The 19,509-nt window shown below is 40.3% G+C and overlaps 1 protein-coding gene across 10 annotated transcripts in view; it reads right to left on the bottom strand.

Annotated features, from left to right (window-relative positions):
* Nucleotides 1-19,088, bottom strand: part of TNRC6B (trinucleotide repeat containing adaptor 6B) — a 176,480-nt gene extending 157,392 nt beyond the window's left edge. For 2 of the 10 annotated variants that reach the window (XM_061639203.1, XM_061639209.1), the window contains exons 1-3: nt 18,772-19,088; nt 15,089-15,161; nt 3,148-3,237 (exon numbers count right to left, since the gene is read on the bottom strand). In XM_061639203.1, the coding sequence (XP_061495187.1) occupies nt 3,148-3,192 (45 nt within the window). In that variant the 5' untranslated portion in view covers nt 3,193-3,237; nt 15,089-15,161; nt 18,772-19,088. Of the gene's footprint in view, nt 1-3,147; nt 3,238-4,518; nt 4,632-15,088; nt 15,162-18,771 lie in introns of those variants that run through there. The other 8 variants (XM_061639212.1, XM_061639216.1, XM_061639217.1 and 5 more) reach the window with 6 other exon arrangements.
* Nucleotides 19,089-19,509: the final 421 nt, after the last annotated feature.

Genomic DNA, 19,509 nt, shown 5'->3' with positions numbered 1-19,509 from the left:
ATTAATTTGAGAATTTAAATTGTATGGATTTCAGAAGGAAAAACTGACAATTCTAAAGCAGAATTGCAAAAATGTGTTTATCAATGGGGTCTAAGGATGCAACGAGCAGGCTTTGCAATATAATTTCACATGCTATACTACAGTTTAACAATAGATAACCATATTTCATAGATTTTAACTCACTTACAATACCTGTAAAACGTCTATTCTGCCACAGTCTGGCAAGGCAGAGTTTTCCCATGCAGTGTGGTAACAATATTCATTAAGACCTTCCTGGCCTCACATTGCTGTCACCCTGATAAGCCATCCCTGAGGTTCCCCATATCTATTTGCATGTCCTAGGGCACCACAAACTACTAATCTAAATGACTTAGTAGAATAATTTGCAAGGGCTGCATTGGTTTCAGGGGTTATCAATCTTTTTTGGTCTATAGGCACTTTTGCAAACCAGAGAAACTGTCATGGCCCCAAATACACATCAAATTATTATATTGGTCACAATAAAATTCTTCTTTCAAGCTTAATTTTAGTGGGGGGAGGGGAGCCTGTGGGCACATATACACCCACAGATGCCACATTAGCAACCCTTAGCTTATAGTGATCTAAAATGGTTGCTTTTGGGAAAAGTACAAAAATCCAATTTATGGAATCTCTTAAGTTGCTTCTAAACTAGACCATCCTCCAATTAATACCTGCCAGTTGCATATAATGGCAAGGCCCACAACACACTGCACACATGGGAGGAGAAAGCAGCTTCCTGCCTTCTTCAGTAATCCAGGTATCATTTGCCAGACCCAATGCAAGAGAGGCATCTCCACCCCCCTTTTGCACTAATTAAAGTGGAAACAATCCCCCTGTGATATTACACAAAAGCACAAATGAAGACAAAAATCATCTCTGGCTATAAGAAAAGCAGTCTTTGTAATAGTGTGGATTAGAAATTTGCTTATAGAGAGACACAAATTCTCAAAATTACAAATTGTGTTAGTTTTAACAAATTACATATAGTACACTACCTTAACAACTGCCTTGGTTTTTAGTAACTATTCACATTCTCTTTTAATTTTTTTTATTTTGGATAAGCATGGATCAATCCTATAAAAGTTTAGAAAAACATGTTAATGTGGACAAGTAGTGACACAAAGCTGCTTCCTGGTCAGTATATTTAGAGATCATTTAGCAATGAAAGTATTTGAAAACCTGGTTCTCTCCCCTTCCAATGACACGATTAGCTAAAATGTTTCACAAAAGAGGCTGCCTTTCTGTCCCTTTACAAATATCAGACTAACAAAAACTAAATGTGTTTACCCATGGACAAAGAAGCACAAGCCAAATCATCCTCAATGGCCCAGAGGGAGCTAAGCCCCAGCAGTAAACTGTCCAAATTGACAACTGATCACAATGGATTAGCCAGCTTGGAAGATCTCAAAAGAAAATCAAATGTGGAAGAACTAGGTTAGATTGCTTCAAACAAATATTACCATAGCACTTTTAGTTTTCCAACTGTTTTACAGCTATGCCTCATTCACCTTAACAACCAGTGATAAAAGTGTGCCTTTTACTGGGGTGGAATGCAATTTGCCTCATACTATCCAGAAAATTGCCAAGCAAGAAGTTAAAACTCATGGTTGATATTAAAAATAATTCAACATAATTGACCAGCAAGTACTCAGGAAAAACTTAAAAACAAGTTTCAAAAGTCTTCTTTTAGATTTTAAAATAACAAGGACAAGGCTGGATAATGAACCAATTTGCATGTGCATGCTCTTTAGCTCATGTAGCATATATAGCCTCACTGATTTTTAGTAGCACAACATAACCCATTCAGTTTCTGCCAAATTAAGATACTAGTGTGTTTGATTGTGGGGAAGGCCATAGTTCAACGGTAGCAGACATGCTTCGCACAGATTACAGTACGCTGCACTTCCAGTTAAAAGATCAGGTATCAGGGCTGTGAGACCTGTCTTGAGATCTTGGAGAGATGCTGCTAGTCAAGAATAGATAGTACTGATCCAAATGGATGAATGTTGTGACCCCATATAAAGTAGCTTCATATGTTCAGTGCCAAAAATATATGTCCAACATTGGTTTCAGCAATGTAATTTGTTACTTGTGACAAGCACAATTATCCTGATAAGTGGCTATTATACTTACATAAATGTTGTATATTGCCTCACACACTGAACTCTGTTCTACAACCTAGATCAATGGTTCCCATTTTCCCCCTGCAGACCACTTGAAAACTGCTGACGTTGTTGGTACACTACTTCTTGATGTTTTTGCCTGTTGTAGCAATTGTAAAGCACTGCACTAGATACTGTATGTATGATTTTTAATTGCATTTTTACAGATACTCCAGGGACCACCTGAATGAAGCTTGCAGACCACTGGTGGTCCATGGGAACCCTTAAACTAGATCTAGCATAAAAAGGTTTGATCAGAACACAAATTTATGCTGCTGCATTTTCAGGACTGACTAGGTTACAAATTCTAATAGTAGCAGTAATGAGCCAGTTTTACAGACTGCAACTTTTCACTGAATACTTGTTCAGTACTATAATGATAATTTGTTACATTTGCAACTTTTGCTATAGATAGATAAAACTAGTTAAAGTGAAAGATGTTAAGTTACCTTAAGGCTTACATGAATTGGTTTGAAAACAATTATATATGTGCTTCTTCATTAGGTAAGCTTATTTACAAAAATTGATTGAAGCCAGTCCAGGTTACTAATCAACAAAAGAAACGTCTAGCCAATGCACCCCTGTATTATTTATAGTACATCAATGGCCTAGAAGTAACACTCAACTCTTCCAGTTTATCAAAATTTCACTGCCCAGTTGCCTAAAGACAACATTTTCTTATCACAAGCAGCCAGGTGAGTGACTATATCCTCATTTGGAATGTGTATAGTGACCTGGAATTGTTGCTGCATACAGATGAGCAATATCTCCAAGATATGAATATCCCTGTGAAAACAGCATTCCTGTATTAGCTGCCATCTTCTCTAGTCTTGTTAATATTAGCACAGGTCTAAAACAGACTTTTTATTTGGAATCGCCCTGTATACATTTCAAACCTACATATTAACAGTAATAGTCACTCATATCAACATTTATCCAAGTCTTATTCTGCTAACTCACTGACCTTGGAACCAGCTTTCGACAAAATTTCTCCTTCATCAGTTTGCATGAGAACAGAATCTGTGCAAAACTCTGCTGAAACACGAAATTCTGTCTACAAGAAATAAAATGAAGGAAAGCACATTATAATAAAATAGTAGGGATTTTTATGAGTCATACTGCACATTGTAAATATTGAAAATTCTTGGACCATAAAAATATCAGATATTTCAGTTGCAATCAGGGACATTCAGTAGATGGCACAAATGTCTCAGCAGTAAAAGCTGATGTACACAGATGTTTAAAGAGGGCTGGGACTGGTAGATGCAGTCTGTGGAAAGATCGTTATTCACTCCCCTGCTGATTAGCATGCACTTTTAGAATATGAATAGCTTTTTTTAAAAAAAATCCTTTTTTCTATATGTAGACTCTAATACCATTGATCTGTGGAGGGATGCCAAACAGGTCACCTCTGAGACTACCCATGCTGGGGTATTCGCAGAAAGAAACACGTGCCCAGCATTTGTACAAGCTAAGCGATAAGCCTTGTGGTATAAACTAAGATCTGGAAAATTAAATCCTCCTTCCAAAATTTACAAGTGACTGTGAAACAATGAGATGAAGAGGACCCCCATATAAACTTCTGAAATCCTGCATTAAACCTTCGGGGAATTTATAAAGGAATGCCATGAAGCACATAAGTTATCCATGGCAAAACAGTCAAAACCATCTTTCTAAATCAAAATCTCCTTCAACAATCTATTTAAATTCAATTTAATCATTTTAAAATTATCTCTAGGAACCAAAACACCTAAATATGTTATAGTCTCTGGGCACCAATGAAATTGCTAGTTAACATACATACTGTATAACCTTATAGTGCCCACTGGCATTTTGACCAATTAATCATATATCCAGAAATTATAGCAAATGTATTAATCCATTTTATTAATTCTGATAGATGATTTGGGCCTACTGGTAACAAATTATCTGCATATGGAGCTATTTTAAATTCTACTTGTCCATGTACAAACCCATAAATGTCATTCATTTTATTATTTAAAGCAACCAAGCTCGCTACTAGCCTTAAATTATCTGTTGCATAAACCAGCAGCTCCTGACCCAAATCTAATATCAAAGCAAAAAGGACAGCTCTGCCTTGTACCTTTCTAAACCAAATGTACTCAAAAGAATTCCATTTGCCCTCACCTTTGATTTAAGGGACAAATACAGAATTCTAATCCATTTCGCAAACAACTGAGGAAACCCAAGCTTTTCCAAAGTAACAAAAATAAACCACCAATACATTTTGTCAAATGCTTTATCAGCATCAAATGAAATAATTACAGCTGTGTCATTTCTTTTATTATTAAGAGCAACCAAGTTTGCTACCAACCTTAAATTATCTGTTCCCTGCTTGTGCTGAATAAACTCATCTGATCTGGATATACTAATATAGCCATTCAGGGTCTGAAGTCTGTTAGCAAGAATTGCTGTTGGTATCAGCATCTATATTAAAGAAATTGGCCTGTAATTTGCACAGCTAGTATGGTCTTTTCCAGCCTTGCCAATTACAGATATGAGAGTCATGCACTGAAAGTGGCAAGGTCCCTGACTCAAAGGCCTTTTACTAAAAGGCAAAGCAAACAGGGAACTAAGAAATCTGTATATGCCTTATATCATTCTACAGGAAAGCCATCTGACCCCAGGACTTTCCCATTCCTCATACTATCAATAACCTCCTTAATTTCCTCCATCCACAAAGGTTCTGCAAGAAATTCCCTTTGTTATATTTACAGATAATTTATTTAAAGAAAAAATGCCCCCACCTAGAACTCAGAACAGCCATTATAACTAGTAGTCACAATAGCCATGTTCCTATCTTGTCTAATCATTCACTTAACAAATTCCTAAGAAGACAGGCTTCATTCTCATTGTGGCTTCTATTTTTAATCTACTGAAGTAAGAGTTTAATGTTATCAGTCCCAAGAAGCCTGTCCTACCTGTGACACATGGTGCTCTGAAAGGTGCAACATCTTTCATGAGCAAATTCAATTCTTTAATAGGGCAAGAAATATGCCACCCTATCAACTGAAAGTAGGTGGAAAGCAAAAATGTAAATTGTTGTACAAAATAGTTCCTGACAAATTACTTCAGTGTTCCTACTGTATGAGTACATGCACTTTCAGATCTTGTAGTACAGGTTACTGAACAGACTAAAAATGCTGCAATGCATTTTTGCAGTATTTGTAGAAATATTTTCTTGCTAGGAAGTATGAATAATTCCTACTGAAATCTGATCATCATGTTTTAGGGATCAAAGTGTGGTTTAGCCAGCAACAGTAGAGGTAGACCTATGCTGTAGAAGGAGCAGAACACAGAAAGGCAGAATAGAACCCCTGTAGAAGGAGTTAGTGAGAGAAACTGCCAGGGGCTGAAGCCTGTGTTGTCTGCAGTCTGCATGGGAACCCTTAACTACAGATCTCCAGAAAACGCAGACTACCAAGAGAAAAAAAGTGCATTGGATGTGGTTTGTGTTGGGTTTTGTGATGCTAGGATACAAGGCTGTGCTTTTGCTACACACTGCATTGTATATTTTTAATAATGTTTAAAATGCCCGAAGTTAACAAACTGTTTATAAATATAATAAACAAACTAAGCAAATGTACATATGAAAGGCTACTCAACATTCTGTTTTGGGGGGAGAGGGGCAAAGTGAAAAACATCCCATCCTTCATTCTCTTCACTGTTACCACTAACACTATATACAAAGTGTTAAATTAGTAGCAAATTTCTTTAACCTTAAAAGCAAGCCATGAAACTTGTTATGAGGCAATTGAGAATGCTACAAAACCACATATTGTTGCTATTATGGGGTAACTTATACCATTTATATAATTGGCTGTTTTGGGGATACAGTACTGGGTGTTATGTGTACGAGGGTCCAAGTTGCAATGTCCTAAAAGAACAGTCAGAGATAGTAAACCTGAGTCATTGCACAGGGTGTGTATCTGGGGTTTGGAATTTACCTTACACCAGTGATTGATTCAATTGTACAATACAATGTAGCAAGAGCAAGGGTGGGAAATTGGATCCAGCCTGCCGATCGGGCTGTCAGAGCAAACCCCTTTCAAGTAAGCAGGGCTGAACCCAGATTGAAATGGGTCAAGACAACCTGTAAAGAAATCCTAGTTTTAGGCCTAAAAACATGGCTCTACTATTTTGAATTATGGGTAAAGATCCTGTTGCTGGGAACAGTCTGCTCTCCTCAGCAAAGGAATAAGCTTATGCTGCAGTCATCCACATTATCTTTGCAAAGCCATGCTTAAGGCCACAGCTGAAGCTTGTTAACTGGGAATGTTAGCTGGCTGAACATTTGCTATGGTCAGGAAGCCCCTGGAAAGTTCCATCCCAGGAGCCCCGGGATTGGCCCTGAGGCTTCCATCCAGTTGCTATGCTTTTTTCTACAAAAAGTTAGCTTCTGCCTCATATTTTTGTCCCCACGTCTTCCCTGACATTGCATCTTGGGTGATGGACTCCACCAGGAACGGCAAAGCTCATCTTCCTCAGCTATGCTGGTTTGTATGTTAGAGCCAGCCTTGATTAATTTGTTATTTTTATATTGTATTTAATTCTCAGTGCTGGTGTTTTACTTCTTTAACTTTTATGGGTGTTCTGGGTTCTTTATGTCATTATTCTTAATTAGTCACTATTAATAAAGCTACCTTGAATCGGATTATCTAGACCCTTTTCAATCAGGCTTCAGGCCTGGTCATGGGACAGAGACTGCCTTGGTCGCGCTGCTTGATGACCTATGCTGGGCATCAGACAGGGAGAGTGCATCCCTGTCGGTGCTGCTGGACCTCTCAGCGGCCTTCGATACGATTGACCATGGTATCCTTCTGGGCCATCTAGCTGGGATGGGATTGGGAGGCACTGTTTTACGGTGGCTCCAGTCCTAACTGACAGACAGGACCCAGAAAGTGGTGCTGGGAGACTACTGCTCGACCCCCTGGCATTGGCCTATGGAGTACTGCAAGGTTCCATTCTGTCTCCCATGCTCTTTAACATTTATATGAAACCGCTGGGAGAGGTCATCAGGAGATTTGGAGTACAATGTCATCAATATGCTGATGACATTCAGCTCTATCTCTCCCTACCACCTGACGGCAGGGAGGGAGTGCTCATCCTAAACTGGTGCCTGGAGGTTGTGAAGGGCTGGATGCGGACTAACAAACTGAAACTTAATCTAGACAAGATGGAAGTACTGCTGGTCAAGGGAAACACTGCACCAGGGACAGGTTGCAACCTGTTCTGGATGGGATTGCACTCCCCTTGAAGGAGCAGGTCCGCAGTTTAGGAGTCCTCCTGGATCCTGCCCTGTTGCTTGAATATCAGGTGGCTGCGATAGCCAGGAGTACTTTTGGCCAACTCAAACTGGTCTACCAGCTGCGTCCATTCCTGGAGGCAGTTGACTTGGCCACAGTGACACATGCATTGGTGACATTGAGGCTTGATTACTGTAACGTACTCTATGTGGGGCTGCCTTTGAAAACGGTTCGGAAATTGCAGTTGGTTCAAAATGCAGCAGCCAGAATGTTAACTGGAGCATGGTGCAGGGAGCATATCACCCCTGTGCTTTATTGACTCCACTGGCTCCCAATTTGTTTCTGGGCTCAATTCAAAGTGCTGGTACTGACCTTTAAAGCCCTAAACGGCCTTGGACCAATATACAATTCATCATGTGATGTTTTATTGTTCTTTTTACTGTGATTTTAGAGTTATTTTTATTACTCCGATTTTAATAAAAATCCCAAGTAGATTGGATTTATTTTATTTGGAGTATTTGTTATCTGACCAGAACCCTCAGGTCACAATAAACGTAGCCAGTTTTTTTGCAGCAGCTGTTGAGTGTCGAAAAGCAATGATTAAACAATTCTTTTTAATTCTAATATTTTAATTTTATTGTTTTAATATGCAGTAAGAGGGTACCTCACAAGAGTGATTATGTTTAATGCTTCTTTTAAGTATTGTTGTGCATTTGTGTATTTGTATATGTTCAGTTTGGTCTATGACCGTAAAAAATGAAAAAATATGTACCTGAGGGACCACTTACGCCCGTATGTACCTGCCCGGGATTTAAGATCATCTGCCTCTGGTCTCCTCTGCATGCCTGGAATAAAAGATGTTAGACTGACAGGCACGCGGGAGAGAGCCTTTTCAGCTGTGGCCCCCAAGTTTTGGAATACCCTACCACAAGAAGTCCACTCTGCTCCCTCCCTGTTGGTTTTCCGGAGACTTCTGAAAATGATTTTGTTCCAGAGAGTCTTTGGGAGGGACTGAAGGTAGAGCCTGACACTGATTTTATGCCTTCTACATTAAATTTTACCTTTCTAGTCCCTTTAGTACCACTCCCTATATATATATATATATAGCATCAATCACAGTTGCTTGGAGCATACAATTAAAAAAATATCTGATTGGAAATTAAGCTAGAAATCTTAGCTAAAAGATGGAGCCTGGGTAGGGAACATTTAATCTAGTCTACTTGCTTTTGGCAAAAAGGGTTTAAGTGCCTTCGGGCCAGGCCAGTCACCAGAAGGCCATTGTAGGAAGAAAGGAGCCTAGTGTTGTGGAGATGTTAGATGGGAGCATTCGGGAGTAAAGATGGATGCCCCTGAAGGCTGCAATTCTAAGCACACTTACTAAGGGACTAAGCCCCATAGAACTCAACAGGCCTTACTTCTGAGTAGATATAGTTTAGATTGTGCTGTTGGTAAAGCTTGACTAGGGATCCTCTGCAAAGACATCCATATCCAAGCAGGGTTGGCAACCCCCTGCCTGGAATGCCCTGCCCTTATCTTTTAATGTGGCTGCTCCAAACTTCTTTACAGATTTGACCCTTCACTTCAGAAAGAGGTCTGAGAAATGAGTAAGAGTAAGAAGATTCTCTACCCTTTCTGTCTACCCTGTGGGCTGCTACAAACTCACTTTGACAGCCAACCCAATTCCAGTGAGTAATAATTGATAGAGAGAAAACACACATGATTTGGACTACCTTCACAGGCAGCAGCTTGGGAACAACAACTGCAGCCACACTTTCAAATATGTGAATTCTCTTTTACCACTATTGGGCAAGAAACAAACTGCCATGCAACCGACGCATCATCAATAGGCTTTAGGGGGTTGAGCTGAGCACATTCAACCACTGCTGTTGCTTCTATGGATGTAAGGGAGTGTGGTTAAATGTTAATGAAATGCAAACAGGAAATGAAAAACAACATACAGTGATGCTTTCCTAAATGCAATACGATACCAAACACAACAAGATTCCTATGAGTAAGGCAGACAACTTAGCATCTCACAACCAGTCAGGATTCATAACTGAAAACCAAAACTAAAAAAAAATCATTGCAGCCAGTCAGTTAATGCAGAATGCTGCAGCATGATTGCTGACATGAGTGAGATCCTATCAGTACATAATACCTCTGCTCTGAAATCTGCATTGGTTGTTGAAGTTCAAGCTGTGCGTTCCATGTTATGGGTGCCATATAGTACTTGTTCTGCTCTTGTAAGAAATCAGTCCTGTAAAGTGGCAGCATTTTGGATACTCTATTCATAGGGTTTTTGTGGTAAGAGGTATTCAGAGATGGTTTACCATTGCCTTCCTCTGACTTTGGACACATATCGTACTTTGGACACATAATGAGAAGACATGATTCACTAGAAAAGACAACACAGAAAAACAGAAGGGAGTAGAAAAAGAGGAAGATCAAACAAAAGATGGATTGATTCCATAAAGGAAGCCACAGACCTGAACTTACAAGATCTGAACAGGGTGGTTCATGACAGATGCTATTGGAGGTCACTGATTCATAGGGTTGCCATAAGGCAAAATTGACTTGAAGGCACGTAACAACGAAGTGGCAGCACCTACGCTTTGGAACTCCTTGCCTATTGACATTAGGCAGACGCCTCTTTTCAGCACCTGCTAAAATCATTTTTGTGCAATCCTATGTTTGTTTACTCAGAAGCAAGTCCCAATGTATTCAATGGGGCTTACTCAACCAGGGAAAACTGCAGCTTCAAGTGATAAGCAACTTGTTCTTTTAACAAGCCTTTTAAGTTGAGACCTTATCCCAGTCTGTGTCTAGGTTGGAATTGCTTTTTAATATGTTTTTAAACCTTTTCTTTTTTTTAAAAAAAATGTTTTTAAAGCTTTTAAAAATGTTTTTAAAGATGTTTTGCTAACATATTTTAAAGTCTTTTTAGTGCTTTTGTTTGCTGCCCTGGGCTCCTACTGAGAGGAAGGGCAGGATATAAATAATAAATAAAAATAAATAAATAAACTTCATTCACTCAACCCAAAATTCAGAATCATGTCACTTTAAGCTGTTTTGCAACTGTTTATACTTGTTTTATGGTAATTGGTTTTTAAAGGGATTTATTTCTTATTGTGAGCTGCCTCGGCTTCCAATCATCAACCCTACCTCACAGGGCTGTTGGAAAGACTCCATACACACACACACACTTGTAAAAATACACCCCATATAATAGTCTATTGTCAAACCAGTTGGTGATTGCAGAACATTTTTTTTAAAAATCAGTATTAGTTTCCTACATAATAAAAAATGTGATACCTAGGTAAACCTTGCCTAATTGCTTTAAAAATAGGATTGGGGAGAGAGAGAAAGATTTACAACACAAACACTTCTTTGTTATGTTTACTCAAAAGTCCCATTAATTTACAGTATAATCCTAACCATGTCTACTCAAAAGTAAGTCCTAATGATTCAATGGGGTTTACTCCAGGTACATGGGATTAGTATTGCTTTACTCCTAGAAAAGAAAGTATTGGATTAAGTACTTTCACATTGCCAAGGTTTTCAAAGCACTGCCCTCTCCAACAGCCCAGGGTCTGACACTTGCACACAAGAAAAAAAAACTTTAAGCCATATTCTTACTAACTCAAACTGACGATCTCAAAGCCACCATTTCCTGACATTGCAATGAAGTCTAGGCACTGCCTGGGTCAACAAATCACAACCCTGGCTTCACTTATTGGCTACAATCTTGAATTGGCGGGGTTAGAGCTAGGAGCTGCTATACAGATCCGTTAAACAGATTTAACAGTCCCACGTGGGGGCGGCGGCTGACGTTTTGGTATATATCTCGGGAACAAGACCACCTAGAAACTTTAATTTTAAAAATTGAAGCTGAGAGTCCGGAGGTTAAGGTGAGTTACCCAGAGGGTACATATTATATTTTATGTATTTTAATTGTATTTTATGTATTTTAATTTTAATGTTTTTGTGATTTTACTGTTTACAATTTTATTATGTACATGTTTGATTTTATTTTTGTAAGCCACCCTGAGTGCCCTATTATAGGGTAGAAGGGCGGGATGGAAATATTTTAAAATAAATAAATCAGCACCAGCCTTTCGGCTATTGCTACTGAATAGTCTGCTTGGCTTGGGGCTCCAAGAAGCAGAGAGTCTAGCTTTTAGCTCTTGCCTCTGTGGAATCCGAGGGATATCCATTTCATTGAAGATTTGGGTTTCCCCGGCCCAAACTGGTGAAGTGAAGGGTGGTGGCAGCGGCGCGATCTACCTTACAGGGTTGGTTTGGGGCAGCCTTTTCCAACCAGTGTGCCTCCAGATGTTGTTGGACCACAACTCCCATCAGCCTCAGCCAGCATTGCCAATGGCTGAGGCTGATGGGAGTTGTGGTCCAACAACATCTGGAGGCACACCAGTTGGGAAAGGCTGGTTTGGGGTATTTTCCAACTCTAGCAAGTTTGGCAACTGAGGATGCCTTATAAGAGCTGGGGTTTCCAGGGTTTGGGGACCCAGTGGTGTTGACAGGCACAGCTTGTACAGGAACAAAAGGGGACTCACTTTAAGCTCCCAAATGTTCCTTTGTAGTTGGGGGTGAATGTCTTCACAAGTGCCTACACAAGTGCCTACAGGCAGATACTCCAGACTCTGAGCTTTCATTTTTAAAACGTCAGTCTCTAGCCCACCTAGAAAGAAAGTTGTGGAGCTTTCTGCAAATACTACTACTAAGTGCAGATGGATATTAATAAGCTCAGTTTTGGGGGCAGATCTTTGTGCATGGTGAAGATGATCACCCAAGAAGCTGTGGAATGGAATGGAAGAAAATCCTGGTCAAGAGACTCTGACTCATGATAGAAATAGGCCTGAATGCTTGTTTGGAGGGCAAAAATGTTTTTCTGTCTGAAGCGCGTGAGAAGCAGAAATGCTGGCAGGGCCTTAGTTGAGCTAAGACAATGCACTTGTGTGAAGAGGGTACAAGATTGGTTCTTCTATGTGGCTAGCATCACTGGATGCCCTTCATGAGACTCCCTGTACCAGATAAGGCTTGGCATGATGTTAACCCTTAAAACAATAGAAAACTGTTTCTGCAAGTGTTTACCCCATATGATGTCATTTACCAATACCAGTCAAACTTTATTGTATATAGCCAAAGAGCTTAACAATGTATACAAAATATTGCTTAAAATACCCGTTTTAGCATTTACCAATACAGAACCAAATTTAGTTGTCAGCAAGGGGCAAACTAAAAATAAGCCAATCAGTGAGCAGGTAAAGGTTTTGGGGATGTTAGGGTACAAAGAGAAATGGTAGTTTCTTGTCTGGACTCCATCTTAGCTATATCTCTTTTCCACACAAGCAGGTTTTTCTGATGTCTTTTTGTGCTGTAATTTATCTCTTCTCTGGAAGACATACACAGAAGAAAACTTTGTTTTTAGATTCCATTTTTCCTGCTTGTAATAATTCTATACTGGGTTAGGTTTTTCTGTACCGAGTTTTCCATATGCTTACAGCTCTGATTATTTTATTCCTGCATGATGATCCGATTCAGGCCTCACTCTTTTATTTTTAAACATTTTTCTATCGTTTTTATTTGGACTCATTTTCTTATTGGATTTTTCTGGAACCCCGGACACCAGCTCAATTAACATGCTTCTAAGACCATAGCAGCCTGATTACTGGAATGTCACTCTGGATTGGTAGCTACATTCTTCTCTTAAACTAAAGGATCATGTAGTTAGGAAAGCTAAGGTAACATAGTAAGCTTTAACAAGCATGCTGGTAAAATTTAAGTGGGCTGATGTAGGATTCAAGTAATGGTGAAGTTATTAATTTTCATCCTGCATATTGTCTTCCGAGTATAGTTAAGTTGCATATTCTTATTCTATTTTGTTTTTCCATATACTGTTCCTTATTGTCCCCTTCCCCAAGATTCATTCATGTATAATGTGCTATTGATTTTTTTTTAATATTACTTCACTCGTATCTTTTATATACCACAGTGTATTTCTGGACTTCTGCTTATGTATTTAAAATAAATCTTTCCACACATATTTTAGTCTTTTGAGTCCTCTCTGGTCATTATCCTCTCACCTGTTGGGGCAATTTAAAAACCTCATTTTCAGATGTTAGAGAATCCCCTTCCCAAATGGCAAATGCAAAATGAGAAAACTTTGCGAAGAGGTTTAGGCATGTCTCTTGCTATGCAGGACCTAAAGCCACACACTTATTAAGAATTCACTGTATAGTTAACTTATAGTATAATGGTATACATGCCTACTTCAGACGTATGTAAACACAAATACATACTTCTGAAGTAAGCATGTATACCATTACGGGTCTTACACATAGCTAAATGGATACAGAATGGTAAGCTAGGTTTTGGTTTAGGATTAGCATTGGGGGGGAAGTCCCTGTTCTCTTTACAGCTGTATCTCCACAATCAATACCAGCAGGACAGAGCTGATTTCCCATGGTAAGCATAAGGAGGAAGGGGGAGAGAGAAGCAACAATGACTAATTTTATGTTATGCCATGCCCCCATGGCAGCCATTTTGTGACTGGTGCCTCAACACTCTCAACATGTGCCCCCTGGTCCAAAAAAGTTGGTGACCACTTTTTGGAGCCATGAACTGACCCATACCTGATGTCACATATGCCAAGTGTGGGGCAGGTGGCCATAGTTTGGGGAAATGGCCTTGCAGGCCAAATTAAGACTTTTGCCAAGCCTAATTAGGCCCACATGCTGGAGGTTCTCCATCCTTGAGCTAGAGGATAAGGATCTCCAAAACTTATTTAGTTGGAAGCTTCCAGCTTACAGGAATACCCCGCTATACGGACCTTCACTTTACAGACACTCGTGAGTACGGACATACTTACAGTAGCACCATTCCCCTGTTTATGTACTTCGCTTCACAAGAAGAGACACTTAACCTTTGGTTGTGGCCTGTTCTTTCGGTGGGGGGATGGAAAGAGACGCGATTGCATGACTGCGCATCAGCTGGGAGGCGCGATCAGAATCAGCTGGGAGGTGCGGCCGCACAACAGCAGAGGCTTTAGCGCGGGGCTTTGAGGCTCCGCGTGAACGAGAGGTGGCACAGTGGCGGCGCAAGTGAAGAAAGGTAGTCCTTCACTTTAAGTACATTTTCGGTTTACATACTCACTCTGGAACCATTGCGTACATTAATGCGGGGTATTCCTGTATATGCATGCAACTCTCCCACAACATCTGATTAGCTGAAAAGTTATAGTATAAAGAGCAAGACTGTTAGAAGTCTGGATGACTGTATTATTGTAGGCACATATTTATTGACAGCACGTGAATATTGACATTTATCTGAATATATCATGCTCGAGCAATGCCTACACTATAGATATAAAGCTTCACATAAAACTGGACAAGATAATATTTCTGTACTAATAAGGCATTCTGTGTGACTCCTGCATCATCAATATATCACAATTCCCTTCAAAACAGAGTGTATTCCCTCAATTTCACAAGATATTGAATACAGAAATTACTTTACTACATCATAACTTATGTTCAAAAGTCACACAAATGTCAGTACACATTTACCTTTGCCACCACCTCTGCCTTCTAGCAGCACACTTGTATTTTAAACAGAAATTACCTTAACAGCTTCTCAGGGCTGCTGAAGCCCGTAAGGATCTGTTCCAGCTACATTCAGTGCAAAAGTCAAACCACTGCAAAAGAGAAGGGGAGGAGAACTGTTACTACTATTGAAAATACATAAGCATGACAGGCAAGAATTCCACTTTGAAGTCAGGGAAGCTTCTAAGGTTCCTCTCAAAAACCAAGGCAATATAAGTAATCCTGGTGGTTTTGCAGCCAGTACTTTTAAGGCTGCCAAAGATGGCAGGAAATTTCAGGTCAACAGTAACATGACTGCACTTGCTATTTGGAACTGACAATAGAAAAGAAACACTGAATTACAGCACTGTTCTATAAATTTGCATAATAAAGTAACTGGCTAAAATACATTGTGACTGTTAAGATCAAACAGTTCCTCACACTAAGTACTAAATTACACCCTGCAGCACCTAAATCAGCAAAACAACTTGAAAGGTGGGAAACAGAAAGCCATAGTGGCAACCACTGACATGCAGTTCAGCAGCCTGATATTAATGAAAAACATAAATCACGTTGCAGTTTAAGTTGTTCTTCACGAGAAGCCACACTAACATGTTTTATTCCAAAGAGGACTTGCTACAGATATCATATTGCCCAATCAAGTAAAAAAGTGTAATCTGAAGTTACTAGATCATTCAGAACAGGCTTCTACATTTGTAAACATATACTTATGTAAGGGAATATCTCAACAGGTAGTTAAGGGAAGTTGCAAGTAAAGAAAATTAACATGCTTCAGAGTTCAGAGACCTCACATCAAACGTCCACACCAAAGAGGCTGCAGAGAAGCATTCTTGACAAGTATCTTATGTTTTTCATCAATTTAGCTTTCTGTGCTTTGTGTATTAACGAGAATGCAGACAATACCACCATGCCAGTTTGGGTGGGCTGATTTCTGATTCTGACAATAAATTGAAAAGGCAGATCTACTTCAAGGTATATGCTCTCAGCTGTATATTATACTCAGACCTAAATTAGTTTCATATTGTATTAGCTGATAGCTTAATTATTTATGGAATTCATGCTGTTAACAGAATCCACATACACATCTGAGTACAAATGTTTCACTTTTGAAGGGCAAGTTGTTCAGCTCTTACGATTACAAAAAAAACTCTGGAAAACACACACACAAGAGCATTATAACTACTCTTGCCTAATACAAAGCAGTATTTGAATTTTGTTGGCCACTGTAGCAGGAGATGAATGAAGGGAACTAGACAAGTTGCAGCATTGTCCAGTGCCTTCAGGCATGCAGGGGTAGCCACTGTCCTAGGTGAAGACATAATCAATTTTATATGCCACTAATATTTGCCAAGGTGAATACTTCCTTTGGAACAATAAAATAATTTCCATCCCCTAAAACAGATGCAAACAAGTTTCTGTAAGGGCCAGAAGGCCACATTTGACCTCCATCCCTGAGGTCCTCCATCCCTGCCCTGCATAATTAGTGCAAAGTACTCCTAGCACTACCAGTCTCCACTCTGCCAACACCTCCCAACCCCACTCCTGAGCATGTCAGAAATAGCAGAGTGAGAGGAGAGGAGACACTGCTCTGGGCTAACCTACAGTATGCACCACAAGGAATTCAAATAATGAAGCAATCAAATAATAAGGTCTTTTCACAACATTATGACTCATACAAAAGCAACCAACACTTAAGGGATTTATACTCTGCTTTGCAAAAAATCCTCCACCAGGTAGTTGATAATTCACCAGAATAATTAAATGTTATGATTTTTAAATGGTGAATTATTTTAAGTTTCCATATAATAGAAATGCCATTTTTAAAGCAAAGGCATCACAAAAAGTATATAGAAAGTTAAAACTCGGATGGCAGGCACACATCCTGCAAGAAAAGACATCACACTGATAATTTCCTTATGGTCAAGAACAATCCGAGGTCATCCCAGATGCATACAGTACTCCCAATTGCCGCCCTGGGCTCCTACTGTGAGGAACGGCAGGATATAAATTTAGCAATAATAATAATAATAATTCAGAATAGAAAAATAGGACACTACTACCCCATAATAATAAAATCCTTAGCCCACCTAGTTAACAATATTAGGATCCCACCAAGTGCATGAGACCACAATACATACTCCAATGAAAATTCTACATCCAAACAAGTCACACAAGGATTGGCATTTCCTTTTAACACTTATTTTTAAGTATTATGCAGCAGATGAGAGACAGAAGGCCAACGCCCAACAAAACTCAATGTAAATAATTTGTTTTACTTTGCAGTAATCAGAGAATAAGAGTACCCTACTGCTCCATACCCACACTTTTCAGCACGTTCTTAAAAGATTAGAAAACTTCATTGAACAAAGGTTATGCCTCAATTTTAACCCTAAAACGTGGATTTGAAACACAGTTCCATCACTGATGTCATTTTACAAGAGCAAGTAAATGTAAATTTTACCCTATACAATCCATATGAATAGGAAAGCAGCTTAAGTATGGCAAGAGTAGGCCATTGCCTACAGGTTCCCAGTAACTGCAGTTCAATCATGCCCTGTTCAGTACCTAACATAAAATCTGCAACAAAATATTTGGTATCAGAAAAAGAATGGGGCACTAAAACTATAGTATATTTTATATCAGCTGTTTCTCTACTCCTAGAAAGCTGTTTTCACGTTGCTTAGCAGAAAGCTCTTCTGGACTTTGCTACTCCCCTCTTTCATCACACTCGTTTGATCCAAAATATGTAGCATGATTGCATATAGTATGGTAAACGATTATCACGGTCTCTGGCACTACTGATAAATGGACCCCGCCCCCAAGGAGACATCTCTAGCATTTCTTATCTGCTTCTAATATTATTATGCAACGTGCAAAATGAGTTACTCTCGAGGCAGTCATCACACCTTGGGTGGACGCGAGTCTCGACGACGGTGGCGAGCACAGAAAAAGCCCGTCAGCCGGCTATGTTTATTTATATCTCTTAGGATCATTTTTCATACTGCATTGGAAGGGCTGGGACTTGCTACAACCGGCGCTACTATAAATAAGACTTTAAAAGCAACATTCGGGGTTCTTGGCTGTTTTCAGCAGCAGCTCTTGGTCTTGACTGGTTGTACCACAGAAGCCGAGTTTCCATCCAGAGTTATCAGAAGTCCCGGGAGGGAAGGGGAGGAGGAGAAGAATCACACAATTAGGGGAGGGATAGGAAGAAAAGCCGTCATCCCGTTGCCCTTTTAGGCGTTTTAAGATCATCATCATCCAAGGAACGACTCTCAGGTCCCACTCCAAATACTAAACTATCTCCCTTTCCCTCTTCCTCCTCCTCCTCCACCACCGCTAATAATATCCTCAGAGAAGGAAGCGCCATTGCGCACGCCAAACCAACGGAACCCCCCAATAGCTTCGTTTCAGTTGCTGAGCGCAGCTTCTACAGCCACAGCCATGGAAATCGAATGGGAGAGGCATCCCTAAGATCCCACCAGTAACGTAAAAATTGTACTGTTATAATGCTAATAACAATGACACCCTCGTAACTGAGAGACAGCTGGAGGGACCGAAAAGCCGAAGCAGCCGTTTGACTCCTCTGAGGAGGACCTGCAGTCTCTTCTCAGAAGAAAGCGGAGAAGCGTCCACGTTCTCCAGTTCGAGCAACCCTGAAAGAGCGCGGGTCGGGTCCCCAAGGCCTGCCTCGCTACTCACCTTTCAGGTGCCACGGCCGTCGCCTCCTTCGCCCGCAGCGGCGCACAGGCAGAACCCACCTCTTTCCCACTGCCGCTGCTGCAGAGCCACTTTTCCCGCCCGTTTTATCCTCCAGGGAAATTGAGCCACCAGATACCGAGATCAAAACAAACGGCGAGGGGAAGAGGAGGGGGGAACCACCACCAAAAAATAAACTTTCCTCGTCGCCGCCGTCTCACTCCCTGGAGGAGCACGAACCCAAACACATCGAGACCCGCCCTCAATGTCATCCATTGGTGAGCACTGCAATAATGTTAATTCCAATTGGCTTAGTCATCTAGCCGTCTTAACACGACCTCCCCTTCTCTATGCCCTCCTCAGTTCCCATTGGGTGACTTTTCAACCATCTTACAACTCATTAGTCACAGTAGCTGCATATCAAGCGAAGCTCCGCCTCATAAGCTTATGATAATTATTGGGCAGCGTGTAAACCATACGACTCCTTATTGGTGAAACCAACTACCTCTACTTTCTCCGCCCTAGCTTTTCTCTAAATGTAAATGTACTGCCTTCAAGTCGATTCCGACTTATGGCGACCCTATGAATAGGGTTTTCATGAGGCTGAGAGGCAGTGACTGGCCCAAGGTCACCCAGTGAGTTTCATGGCTATGTGGGGATTCGAACCCTGGTCTCCCAGGTCGTACTTGGTCAAAAATACCACCCCGTCAGGCTAAGTCATGCATTTGTCCCACCCATATT

This window comes from Rhineura floridana, chromosome 8, assembly GCF_030035675.1.
Source record: "Rhineura floridana isolate rRhiFlo1 chromosome 8, rRhiFlo1.hap2, whole genome shotgun sequence".
Taxonomy (NCBI): domain Eukaryota; kingdom Metazoa; phylum Chordata; class Lepidosauria; order Squamata; family Rhineuridae; genus Rhineura; species Rhineura floridana.
Note: the sequence above shows the minus strand (reverse complement) of the source record. Positions and strands in the feature narration are given on the sequence as shown.